Genomic DNA, 13389 nt, shown 5'->3' with positions numbered 1-13389 from the left:
AGGGTTTAAAAGACTTGACAATTAGGTCAACAATGAGAAAGAGAGCAAAAAATGACCACCCACCAAAGCAAAACGAGTGTTCTGTCAACTGATACAAATGGGTGTGAGTTAAAGGGCCCTGGGAACCCCAGTCCAATCACATTTACTTCCCACGCTTGTTCTTTTAGTAAATAAAAATGATGTCAGGAATGCCATCTTTAGTAAATAAATTGCTTGAGTTGAGGAGTTTTGTGCCTTACATAAAGGTAAGTATTCTTAAGAGGAAAACAAAATCCCACTAACATAATAGCAACCATCAGCACCTTAGTATGAATTAGTATGTTGGTATACTATCGCTGAGGAACCACTCAGCAGTGGGAGGAGGAAAAGGGAGGGGTCACAAAGAAACAGATGCAAAGCACAAAGCAGTACCTAGAAAAGACAGGCTCCGGGACAGATCCGAAAGCCAGCGTCATCCTGAAGACACTGTGCTTGCAAATAAAACAAGAGGAAGAAGTTCCAAAAACAAAATGCATGAATTTACTGTTCTCTACTTTATTGCAAATATGCTAAGGAATCTATCTTCCATCTTTCAAAATAAAACAGAGTATGCTTCACATCTTCAGAAAATCTATGTTGTCAAATCCACACTTAACCCTCTGGGTTGTGATTCCAGAAATACTACTGTACAGAAGGTGACTACTGAAGAGGAGAGTTTAGGCACAGGACCTGTGACTCCCATCTCCCAAACAGGAACTATGATCAACACAGTAGACTATTCCGTTAGAAGTGGTAAGGAGATGACGGCGCCCTGATGATTCCTTCTGGATCCCCGTCAGGCTGAAGCCAATTGGATCACAGAGGTTAGGGTTTACCCAGGGGCAGTACTCACTCGAAAGACCTTCTCCACTCTTGCAATGCTTTTCCCAAAGATGGTTCCAAGTTGGTCTCCAATTCCAGCCAATAAGAAACCAAAGAGTGGGATTCCAAAGATGGCATATAAAATACAAAAGATTTTGCCTCCTTCAGTGCTTGGAGCAATATTCCCATACCCTGGTGAGAAATATTAAAAAGAGAAAGGGAGAGTGGGTGGTGAGGTCTTGGAGAAATGAGAGTATGAAACCAAAGACTCCACAGGCCCTTAAAAACGCTTCTGCACTCCCCCCTCCCGCTTGATGAGCTTCAGAAAGTAGAACTTCATATCAAAGGCCCATAAAAGGCAGAGCGCTGTTCCATTGCTTCCTTCCCTTCTAACATATTTAGCTTGATTACATTTTAGGAGATTTGTGGTCACGCAGAATTACATTCATAATGGAAAATGGTACCATCCATTTCAGCAACACCAAACATCCTGGACCTGTCTGGTTTAGGGACAGCTGCACCTGCAAAGGGCTTGCCATTGTCATTTTTAGATCGAAAGACACTCCGTCCTTTATAGCGTCATCCCACAGTCAGCCCCTCCACCGGCCAGACTGCGGCTGCCTTCAATATTTGCCTTCCTAGGTCATGGGTGCTCTATATTAAGGTTATCTGGTCTAGCATAATTCAGAAAGGACCCATGGAAGTCTGCAAACAGTAAAGGGTGGCGGGGGCAGGAGGAGGCATGCCTCCTCCCACACTGACCGTGATGTTCAGTCCCGCCTGTCTGTCTCCTGTTCTCTGCACGGGGAACCCTGCCTCATCTCTGTGTCCAGTCGACCCTCCCACTCACTTCTGTCACTGAGGGGTATCAGTTGCTGAATAAATATTTGTTGTTTTTTTGGGTTTCGGGGGTTTTTTTGGCAGAGACAGGGTGAGTCAGAGAGAGGGACAGATAGGGACAGACAGACAGGAAGGGAGAGAGATGAGAAACATCAATTCTTCATTGTGGTTCCTTAGTTGTTCATTGATTGCTTTCATCATATGTGCTTTGACGGGGGTGGGGGGAAGGCTACAGCAGACCGAGTGACCCCTTGCTCGAGCCAGCAACCTTGGGATCAAGCTGGTGAGCCTTGCTCAAACCAGATGAGCCCATGCTCAAGCTGGCAACCTTGGGGTCTCGAACCTGGGTCCTCTGCATCCCAGTCCGACACTCTATTCACTGTGCCACCACCTGGTGAGGCTGGATGTTTAAATACAAAAGAATCCTTTCTTAGCCAGGTCTACTAGTATGTTTGTCAAATAGTGCTTGGAAAACACCAACACTTGCATTCTTAAGAATTCTCCAATTATGTAAGTAACTTAGATATAGTGAATAATGGCCTTGTTCTATATGGATGGGACTAAAGACAGTGATGTTGGAAGAAAATCGCTCATGGCATTAGCGCAGTTTATATAAAAATGAGAGTCTAAATTACTTGTTTGTTTTCATGCCAATGAGTATCTAGATAGTCACTTAACTATTCTCCCACATTAGAGTAACTCACAGGAGGTCTGTTTTTAAATCCACCAGTGGGTGAGTTACTGGGTTCACGGTTATCGGTATGTTGGGGCTGCAGCACAGTGAGGAACGAGGCTGACGACTGGTCCCTCATCCATCCGCCTGTGCTCACAGAGCACTTACTGCTGCTCTCTGCCCTTGAGGAATGAGTCATCGAGCTATTTTCCTTTTCAATGTCCCACTCAGAATCATTCGAACCTCTTATCACAGATTATCTAAATTACAGTTTCCATTTCATCCATGACTGTTCAGGCAAGCCGCCTAATCTCTTGTTTCTTTCACTCACCACCATTTTGATTTCATGATGCAAAAAACAAAAACAAAAAAACCTCTAGGAACTTTCTCAGGTGCTTTCAAGAACTTGGACGAGATCCCTTTTCTAAGCATTGCCCTCTAGAATAATTCGATCTCCATTAACAGAGACCTCCTGAACCGGGATAAGTGTGCTCATGCCGCTTTCACAATACTGTGGGTTTACGAGGACTCTCGGAAACATTCGAGTAACTTCTGGAAACATTTCTGACTCATAACTGTCTGATTCCTGTCATGGAAGATAGGTTTTCTTTTGGTCTAGTAACTCAGAAGTTCAGAAAGAAATATACTGCAGATACTGGCAAGCAAGCAAACAGAGGCTTTGAACTTGCTGATGAGGCATCCTCTTAGCCCCAACGAGTGACGCACACCCTTCCCCCAGCTCTCGGAGAGGGTCTGCCCCAGCCCTGCCTGGGTCGGGGTCCTTCCGGTGGCACCAAGAGCATGAGAGAGAGTGGGAAGACAGAGCCCGCAGGCCGAATCTGCCTCCTTCTACGTGGCTGTCCTTACACTCACTCAGCCGCCACACACCCTAGGGCTAGAAGGATTCAAGGACGACATGGAAACATAAGTCAGTGGAATGTCGAGTCCTATACAATGTAAAGTAGTGGAATTATTATTGGCTCCTTATTTATTCAGTGTTTCTCAAACAAGAACACTAAAATAAAATCGAAGCCGAGTTGTTAGGGAAGAGCACTATGAAGTGGTAGTTAAATACGTCTTTAAGTGTATTTGGGGCCATCACTTCGTATCAGACACGGAGTCACCGCCACTACTGGGTACGGCTGTACTTTGGGCATGCGTGTGTGTGCACGGGCATTTCTGTCCCCCCTCTCGTGAACTATTCAGAGAGAGTGCTCCAGTTTGACCAGCAACACTGTCGCTCTAGGAAAATCCCGGAACTTACAACTTTGGGACTTTGCTCTGAGACAGTAGGCTGGCCCACTTCCTGGGTTTGGGGCTCTAGCTGTTAGGCTGCCCTGCCCAGCCTTCCAGAATGCTTGGTAGAACTTGGAAGTGAGGTGTGAAGATTGCACGTAGGTTCTAGAACCAGGGATAATAACATGGATCCTTGTTCCAGTTCTTCCACTTACTAGTTCTCGGATCTTGGGCCATCTGCCTAAACTTTCTGCCTCCCTTTCCTCACCTGAGCCGTGAGGCCTTTAACAGCACTCACCTTACAGCTCTTAAAGGTGAAATGAGTTGCATGGGAGTGCGTGCGAGGCCCCTGTGAAGATTAAATGCAGGTATGTGAATCCCGACGCCAAGTAAGCACTGGGTCGCGTTAGCAATGATCACCTTGCCCCAGGTTTTCTGTAGGAAGAAATCACTTCTGAGCACTATGTCTCCAGAGAAACTAAGCCCCAGGAGGGAAACCTTCCCTCCGGAAACTCTGTGTTCTCTACAGCGCCGGGACAAGGGACAAAGTATCTGTGCCTCAGGCTGGCTGGCTCAGTGGCTCCGGTGGGCCCGTGATTGGGCCTGGGGTGTGGGTGTCTCTGGGTGCAGCAGGGGCAGTGAAGGCTGGGGAAGGAGAGGGGGTGCACAGCAGCTAGAGAAGCAATCGGCCGGGCAGAACCAGCCCAGAAGATTGGCACCAGCTTAGAGTAACGCAAAAGACATTCAGGAGCTCCTCCACCAACTGGCTCTGAGACTCTCAGAGGAGAAGACCAGCCCAGCAAGAGCAGTCTGTTACAAACGACAAGGGCCAGCGTGGAACTTAGTTCAGTTCACCCCCCAGCTAGAAAAGAGTCCCAAGCCCTTTTAGAAGAAAAAGCCCATGTCTGAAGGGGACGTATGCCTGAGTAGTCCACGTATAATGCTCCTGTTTGCTATTTACGTGCCAAAGTCAAATCTTTGCCAAACCATGTGCTATGCAGCCCTGGTATTTGGTGAAGAGTGTGCATTCTAGACCGGAATGTCTGTGCACACAGGGCTAGCTGGCTTTATGGGGGGGTGCGACCTGTGCAAACAGGACCCCCATCCGCCACTTAGAAGGGCCCCATGCTGGGTTTAATGCCCTGCTCTTGCCATTTTGACATTCTTAATCAACCATTTTTTAACAAGGGACCACATTTCCCTTTGGCACTGGGCCCTGCATATCATGTAGCTGGTCCTGGGGAACGAAGCAAGGTCCCACTGCTTACCAACCGGGAGCTACTGGGCAAGCTACTCAGTGTCTCTGGGCCTCAGTCTTCTCATGGGTAAAATGAGGCCAAGGACAGTACCCACCTCGTTGGGTTAATGAGAGACGGTTGTAAGGCACACAGAGCACAGCACCTGGAACCTAGTAAGTGCTCAATGAATGTCAGCCACAATGATGACTATCTCCAAAACCACGGGTTAAACTGCCAACTCAAGTGCTGGTTAATCAGAAGGAGCTGCCCAGGTGCCTTGGCGGGTTGAACTCTTGAATGAGGTGGCCAGACAATGGACCTAGTTCCTAGCTGTCACCCGGAACCCACCGAGGGCTCTCACTGCTGTGCTGGAGTCAGGGAGCTCGATCCAGAAATGCCTCAAAGACCAAAATCCAACTGCATCCCAGGGATGTCGATAAGAACGCCATGGCTCGCGACCTTTCCTCAAAGGACGGTTTGTGGGAACGTCTCCGCACACAGGAGTGTGTGTCCTGCCTCCGGCTCAGGAAAGCCAGTTGCTGGGGACCCACCAGCAGAGTCCACATTCAAGAGCAGGGGGGACTCTCTCACGCCAGCGTGAATTACTGAGAAAGGGGCGGGCTCCAGGGCAACGTCAACAGAGACGGAGCAGAGTCCAGTCTGGTTGGAAACCGCCTGAACGCAGGCCCTTGGACCAGACACTTGTAAATCTTCCTGTATGTCTGAGTACCAAAATCAGCTCTCTAAATAAAAAAAGGTTTTTTTTGTTTTTGTTTTTTGTATTTTTCTGAAGCTGGAAACGGGGAGAGACAGTCAGACAGACTCCCGCATGCGCCTGACCGGGATCCACCCGGCACGCCCACCAGGGGCTACGCTCTGCCCACCAGGGGGTGATGCTCTGCCCCTCTGGGGCGTTGCTCTGCCGCGACCAGAGCCACTCTAGTGCCTGGGGCAGAGGCCAAGGAGCCATCCCCAGCGCCCGGGCCATCTTTGCTCCAATGGAGCCTCCGCTGCGGGAGGGGAAGAGAGAGACAGAGAGGAAGGAGGGGGGGTGGAGAAGCAAATGGGCACTTCTCCTATGTGCCCTGGCCGGGAATCGAACCAGGGTCCCCCGCACGCCAGGCCGACGCTCTACCGCTGAGCCAACCGGCCAGGGCCAAAAAAAGGTTTTGATACCTTGAGATAAAAGGCACTTCTGATACTGAGGAGGGTGGCTGCTCTTCAGAAAGGCATCAATTACGGCTCAGCGACCCCCATCCACACTGAAAGTAGCGAACACGTGTTTGTGTGTGCAAAAAAGGACATAACCTGCTCGGGCTCCCGAGGGTCCTTCTGGAAAGCATTTTGGTAAGCTTTTAAAAGGCCCGGGACCTTTGACACAGCAATCGCTTGGGGCTCTCTCCATCCGTGGAAAGAACCAGAGAGGAAGACCACACCTCCCGCACAAAAGTTTTCACCGTGATGCTAAAAGCATAAACGGCTTCAGCCTCCATCGATATGGGATTTTAGCGTGGATATTAGGGCCAGTGGAACCCATCAAAGACTGTTTCTCACAGAAACTTAGTATTATGGGGAAGTGTTTACAGTGTTCTGTCGGAAATTAGGTGACTCGGGCAAGCAGGCTAACGTTTGTGTATTTCACAAACAAGGGAAAGACAGCTCCCTAGCTCCAGCTGCTCCACTCCCTGACTCCTAAACTGTGGCAAATGTCTCAGGAAAAAAACTAAAAGAATTAGTGAGTTCATAGCTTTTTGTTTTTTCATAAGCCTTGCTACCACAAGTGATGAATGATGAAAAACCATTACTTCCTCTCCTCATTATTCTTGGAAACATTGTATTATGGTTCTCTTTAGAATTTCTAAAGTATGACTTTATAAATAGACACCACTCTGGAGTCAAAAATCTAGCCAGCTAAACGGTGTTCAACTTACAATACAGTATTTTGTGATGTGTTTAGAAAGAGAGACACAATAGCGGGTTTGGGTTTTTTTTTTTTTTCATTTACTAGAAAACCGGGACCCAATCTCTAGCGTTAACTCAGAGCCACGACACAGAAGCGGGCTTGTGGTTTGGGGTGGGTTTTATTTTTGTTTGTTTTTGTTTCATGCCTGTGTTGCTGTTGTTTCTTGTTCAACATCCACCTCCCTTCAGATTTGGGGGGAAGGTTCCTATCCTGTGCCCAGGTATGACACGGTCTCCTGCCTCCCACTATAGAGGCGACACCTTCCCAGGAAGCCAGGACACAGCACATGAAGCCAGAGGCCCATCCAGTAGGATGCTCTGCCTAAGACTTTAAATCCAGAGTAAGTGGTCCAAAGGAGGTGGGGGGTGGCAGCTGCAGTGTCTAGTAAGGTCAGGCACCGGCCATAAAGGTCAGAGGAGACTTAGTGGCCTCCCGTGATCTCTGACCCATAAGTGCGTGTTAGAATTTCTCCGTGTTCAGTAGTAACAGGAAACCCAATGCAGCCTGGCTTACGCAGACAAGGGTGTGCACTGAACCTGGGAAATAGGAGAGTTAACATTTATTCCCAACACTTCACGGGTAGCTCCATCTAAAGCTCGAAGGATGCGACAGGACTCCATTTCCCACTCCCCTTTTCTTACTCTGCTTCTTTAGTGTTGACTGAATTCCAGGCAGAGCAACCCAGCAAAGAAAGACAATGACTGGCAGGATCCTGGGCCTCTTTCTAGATTTACCTCCAGTGAGAAATGAAGTCACTTCCTCTCAAGGTCAAGGAACAGCCCAGGAACTGAGTTTCCTGATGGGCTAATCCAGACCTCGTGTCCGTCTCTTAACTAAGGTCTGTGGCCCCTCACATGCAAGGTAATGATTCCTTAGTCTAGACAAGGTGATTCTGCCCCTGGGAGCTGGGGGCCAAGTGTGGGGAGGAGGCCCACTGGCGAAATGGTTATCAGAATAAGTAAAAGCGTGTCAGGCCTCAGAAACCAGAGACTACATTTCATTTGCACAAATTCAAAGATTCTAGTATTAGCATTTTAAAAAGGCAGAAAATGTTACATCTCAAATGTTTCACATTAGAAGCACTATTCCTTAATTATATAATGTCATGTGGGTCAATGAACACAGTCATTCAATACAGCAAGCCCCTGGCTTCCTAACTGGCTAACTAGTAAGTAACATCAGTACTCATATCAATGTAGCTACAGTGTTTTTCAATGCATCCTACAGATCACTCATTTAGCCATCTTATAAAACAAGAAAATCCAAACTTTTTTGTCCATTGAGAGCTATGAAGCTGTGGACTAACATGACCCAATCTGGTCTCGAGTGTCTGAAAAGTCTTCTAGGCCCCAGACCCACTAGTGTGATGTGCACCTCTAATATTTGTAACAGCTGATCTTAACAGATCTGCAGATTTGCAAATGTGAACCTGGTCTGCCATATGATTAGATGAAGAGTCTTTCTAAAAAGGAAGGATAATTCTCTTTCACGCCAAACTTTCCTATTGCACATAACTTTCTTGATTGCACTGATGTGGAAACAACACATGTCCTAAAGGTTAAGTCTAAAAACAAAAACAAAAATCTGTGCCTCTAAAACAATGCTTAGTCTCTGAAATTTTGGCCAAAAAGAAGTTAAGCACCAAAGACGTGCATCCCTCCCCCCAAGGAAAGCGTCTTCTCCGGCACCCACTAAACACGTGGTCACGAAGCATAAGGGAGAGAGAAGAGCCAATCAGATGGCCGAGCTGTCTACAGCGTGTTAATGAAGGGGTCCTCCCATTGCAGGGGCAGAGGGGCCTCCCCGTGCCGGTCCTTCACTGCTCTGGATGGGTGACCGCTGTGTGTCTCCCGCCCTTCTGAATGAGATTGTCATTGCCGTGTGACTTCGCTAGTCTATGAGGCCAGATAACTGTCAAACCCATTCCCCGCAGAGCTGGGAGAAGTATCCAAGCTAACAATTCCACCAGATAGGAACAAAAGTAACGAGCAGAAATACAGAGAATGATAAATGAGCCCATCGGTGGCAAATCGTACAAAGTGCCAACAAAAGTCCAGTTATGAAGGTGAGGGTTTCTCCTTGAACTTCAAAAGAGATATGTCTGTTTGCACCAGGTGCGGGTATAAGCGGAAGAGGGGTAGCCCCGGAACTTCATCTGGTCCAGGAAAGCAGACGAGGCAGGACTGCAGGGAGACGAACACAGGCGGACCACGTTTCCGGGCTGCACTCTGCCTCCTCGGCAGCAGGAGAGACGGGAGTCTTGGGAGGTGCTACCTGCAAAGCAGCTGCCTCTCCCTGCTCTCCTGTCCCCAGCCGCAAGGAAAATGAGCAGATAGCTGGTACAGGAATATTCCGTTTGTTTTGTGTTGAGTATTTTTAAAAAAGAAACTGGCACAGCATAAATATTAAGCTTCCATTTAAAAAAAAAAGTGAAAAAAAAAAGAAAAAGAAAAAAAAGTGAAAAGATCAGCAAAACTTACCAATGGGTGAAAGACATTCAGTAGAAAAACGTTGCCCCAAGCAGACAAAGTTGTAAGGAACTATGAAGTGATCGCCTCTGAGAATCGTCACAGAGAAACCACAGAGCAGAAATGCAAGAAACCAGGGGGGAAATAGTGAGATAACCAATGAAGATGAAATGGGAGCTAACGGAATTCAGGAAAGAAACAGGAAGGGGAAGAATCCAGTAATGATCACAGAATGAAAATAAAACGGGAAGGAACAGATGGCCGCAGAGGCACTGCGAAGAACACAAGGAAAAGGAGAGAGAGGCTCCCATCACCAAATAAAATCCAACTCCTAAGGCTTACAGGGAGACGAGGGAAGGGGACAGACATAAATACAGGCAAAGTGATGGCGTACATGTACTCGGAGTCCCCAAAGGACAGAAGTGAAACCATGCCACAGAGAAAACATTTAAAGACGATAATCAAGCAAACTTCCCTGAAATCAAAGAAACAAGAGCTAATAGTGTGGGCTGACAGCTGTCGGGGGCGGCAGAGCCCTGGGTGAGGAGGGTGGAGGGTTTGGGGGGAAAAAAGAGACAGGAAACATTTTGGACACGACAACAGTGTAACGATTACCTGGGGTGGGGCCAAGGAGGTGGACGAGAGCGGGGGTGGGGGGGATAAATGGTGATGGACAGAGAGTTGACTTGGGTTGAGGGGTGAGCTACAATATGGTGTACGGAGATGTGTTGTAGAATCGGGCATCTGCAAGCTGTATCTGATTATGTTAACTAGTGTCACCCCCAAGAAAATCAATTTAAAAAATAAATTGATTAATTTAAAAAAACCCACAAAACCGAATAATGTTATCTGATGAAAGGTAAAGACACAATCTTTTGCATTGGTGGGCAAAGGATCAAGACACTCACAGAAGGAAAAGATATCAGGTGGACCTCACGTTTCTCCACAGCAGCAGCAGCAGCAGAGAGTAAAATAACAGTCACATCACCCTGTAAAAGCAACGTGTGAGTCAAGGATTTCCTTCCCAGCCAAACTGCCGCTCAAGGGTAAAGTGAGCATTTAAACAACACAAGAACTCAGAGAGTGTTGCTCCCATGAGCTATTCTGAAAGTGACTACTTGACGATGAGTTTCAGCCAATCAGGTGAGGATGGGGAAAACTAGGGAAAAGGGACTCAGGATGAACACTGACGATATTTAAGTAAGAACAACAACTAAAACAAATGTGTGTGTGTGTCAGGCGAACAGCCCAGAATGTGAATTATACACCCTGACGTCACAGAACGGCACAAAGTAATACTTGATGGCGGAAGAGAAAAGGAAGGCAAGATGCTAAATTCACTGCCTGCCTTCGAGCCAACAGCTGAGGGCCCAGAGTTATCATCTAAGGGGGACACACCATCCAGGAGAAGCTGGGGTAGATTTAACCATTTAAAAGTGAACATTAAAGGGCTGGTGTCCAGAGGGAGCTGTCATCATCCACGACGGGGAAGAGATAGATACTGCCTGAAGACTAGAACACTAAGTTGTCGTCAACTATTAGAATTCCAAAGTTGACCTCCAGGATAAAAATACAAAACTCCCCAAATATTAGAAAAAGATAAACACACCCAAGTGTTATAAGACAAAAACTGCCTCAGGAAAGTAGTTATAGATCACCAAAATGATCAGTTCCAAAGAGCATGTATCAAGAAAAAAAAAATGTAAATATTCACTTTTGATCTAATTAAACTATAGTTGGGAGGATGGAAAGAGAGCCCTTCTCCAGTGGAACGGATGAGAGACCTAATTCCTCATCTTCCATTGCAGGGAGTCAAGACATACCGCATTTTTTGCTCCATAAGACGCACCTGACCATAAGACACACCTAGGGTTTTAAGGAGGAAAATAAGAAAAAAAATATTCTGAACCAAATGGTGTGTTAAAATATTTAATAAAATACCGTATTTTTCACTCCATAAGACACATGGGCATTTTCCCTTCCACTTTTGGGGGGGAAAGTACGTCTTATGGAGCAAAAAATACGGTAATCCCTAAAACTAGAAAGTCAGGAGGCGGTTAGACAAGCGTCATACTCAGAGACCCGGAGATGAATTATCGGAATAACCAAGCGAAAGAGAACCAAGTGGTTGCCCTGGGGAGGTGGGGGAAAAAAGGTTGTTTTCATTAACAAACTTTCTAGAACATTTTGGGTCTTTAATATATAACTGTAATGGAAAGTACAATTTTCAAAAAGGAACTTGAGTGTAACCGAGCCGTCTGGACCGCTTCGTATTTTGATTTTCCACTCTAACCTTTCCGTGAGGTCCTTTCAAACTAAAGGCTCCCGAGTCTTTTGCTTTGAAAAATGAAGTTCATCGTAGTCGTTGTGCCCTCTGCTGAAAGCCACAACCACAACCGCTGCATTAATGTGACGGTCTCTCACAAGCCTCCTGGCAACCTCAAGCCGCCACGCGCTCTGCGAGGACAGACGTTTGACTAAGCACCGTCACTCAGGATGGCCTGCGGAGGAAAAGAGATTAGCAAGCGAAGATACCTATGGTGGTGATGACGGTCCCGGCAAAGAAAAAGGCACTTCCGAGGTCCCAGTGACTGCTGTTGTTGGAGGAGTTTCCTATCGGACTCACTCCTGCGTTGTCAGCGTCGAGGGCGTGCTGCAAAGGAAGTGAGAAAGCAGGACCTCAGTTAACAGAGTTTAAAAACATAATAATAATTTTCCTGCTCAAGAACCTGCAAGGACCTGGTTGCATAAACGAGGGTACAGTCACAAAGTGAAACGCTATACACCCACTAATTAAAGTTAGAAAATTAGTTGTAGGTGTACATCTGTGGCAGGGAGGGGTGGGACTCGGGTATATTTTATGGAGCCATTTATGTACAATTTGCAGGCACAGATTTATGCAATCCAGCCCTGGGTTATGCAGGTTCCATATACACTGATTTGCATATACATAGGAAGATGTCAGAAGGATTGTCACCCAAAGCGCCATTTCTAGAAGACAGGGTTTCCGCTGCTTTGACGCTTTTCTGTTTTGTTAGCATGCTTTACACTGAGCTCGCTGTGAGAGTACCATACAGGAGGTCGGAGCTTGGGCTCCCAGCTCAGACTACACCAGCTCTGCCTGTTACTAAGTCCAGAACCTTGGGCAAGTTATTTTAACCTCTCTAAACCCAAATCTCCTCCTTTGAAAACTGGAATAATAATACTTTTCCCCACAGAGTTGTTGTGAGGATTAAATGAGATGGGCCATGTAAAGCACTTAGCTCAATGCACTTGGCCAATTTCACTGCCCCCCCAACACACACACACACACACACACACACACACAGTGTTCCTTTTTAAAATAACGACAGTGACTCCTTCCTGACTGCTGGATTTGGAATCTCATACTTCTTAAATTCCCAATAAATCGACACATTGATGAAACACCCTCATCTCACACCACCGAAGCCTCCAGCCGGGGCAGGACACAACACAAGACGGTCCCTCACACGTCTGGACCTTCGCTCATGCCCTCCTCTAAAGTTCCACGCTGCAGGGTCCAACCCAGGCCTGCCTGCTCCTTCCGGGAGGCATGGGCAGCGTAGGGTGAAATCTCTCAGCAGGCCTCTGAGCTGGACCCGCCAACCCCTTTCGGGCCAGAGGAGAGGGGAGGAAGAGCAAGCAGGTGAGCGGTGGTGAGGAAGGGACAGGTGGGAGCGTCAGAGGGAGGGGACCGACACAGAGCTGCTTCTAGAACAAGAGACTCTGCTCCCCGGGACAACCCCCTGGGGAGCTAACAAGACACAATTAAATATTGAAATGGGATTATAGTTACCCCGCCAATGCCCGTGTGAAAACAGACATGGTTGCCACAAGTCAGATTACAAGTGAAAAAAATCAGTCACCCTTCTATGTGGCCCTCATGCATCGGAGATATTTCAGACTCTCTAGACCAGGGATCGGCGACCCTTCTTCATAAGCCAGTGATGGGCAATCTTTTGAGCTTGGTGTGTCAAAATTCGCCAAAAAAACCGAGCATAACTCGGGTGGTGTGTCACTTCGAGAAAAAAACCATAATTTCGCGATATTTATAGTTTAAATAACAACAATGTATAATTGTAATATATAACTGTATTTAATAAACCAAAA

General features: G+C 47.0%; 1 protein-coding gene across 1 annotated transcript in view; it reads right to left on the bottom strand.

The window, feature by feature from the left end:
• Window positions 1–13389, bottom strand: part of KCNK10 (potassium two pore domain channel subfamily K member 10) — a 78431-nt gene that overhangs the window by 40315 nt on the left and 24727 nt on the right. Inside the window, exons 3-4 of the mRNA XM_066341370.1 lie at window positions 11794–11911; window positions 872–1032 (exon numbers count right to left, since the gene is read on the bottom strand). Of these exons, the coding sequence (XP_066197467.1) occupies window positions 872–1032; window positions 11794–11911 (279 nt within the window). The remainder of the gene's footprint in view (window positions 1–871; window positions 1033–11793; window positions 11912–13389) is intronic.

This window comes from Saccopteryx leptura, chromosome 6 (genome assembly GCF_036850995.1).
Source record: "Saccopteryx leptura isolate mSacLep1 chromosome 6, mSacLep1_pri_phased_curated, whole genome shotgun sequence".
NCBI lineage: Eukaryota > Metazoa > Chordata > Mammalia > Chiroptera > Emballonuridae > Saccopteryx > Saccopteryx leptura.
This window is presented reverse-complemented; position numbering and strand designations above follow the sequence as displayed.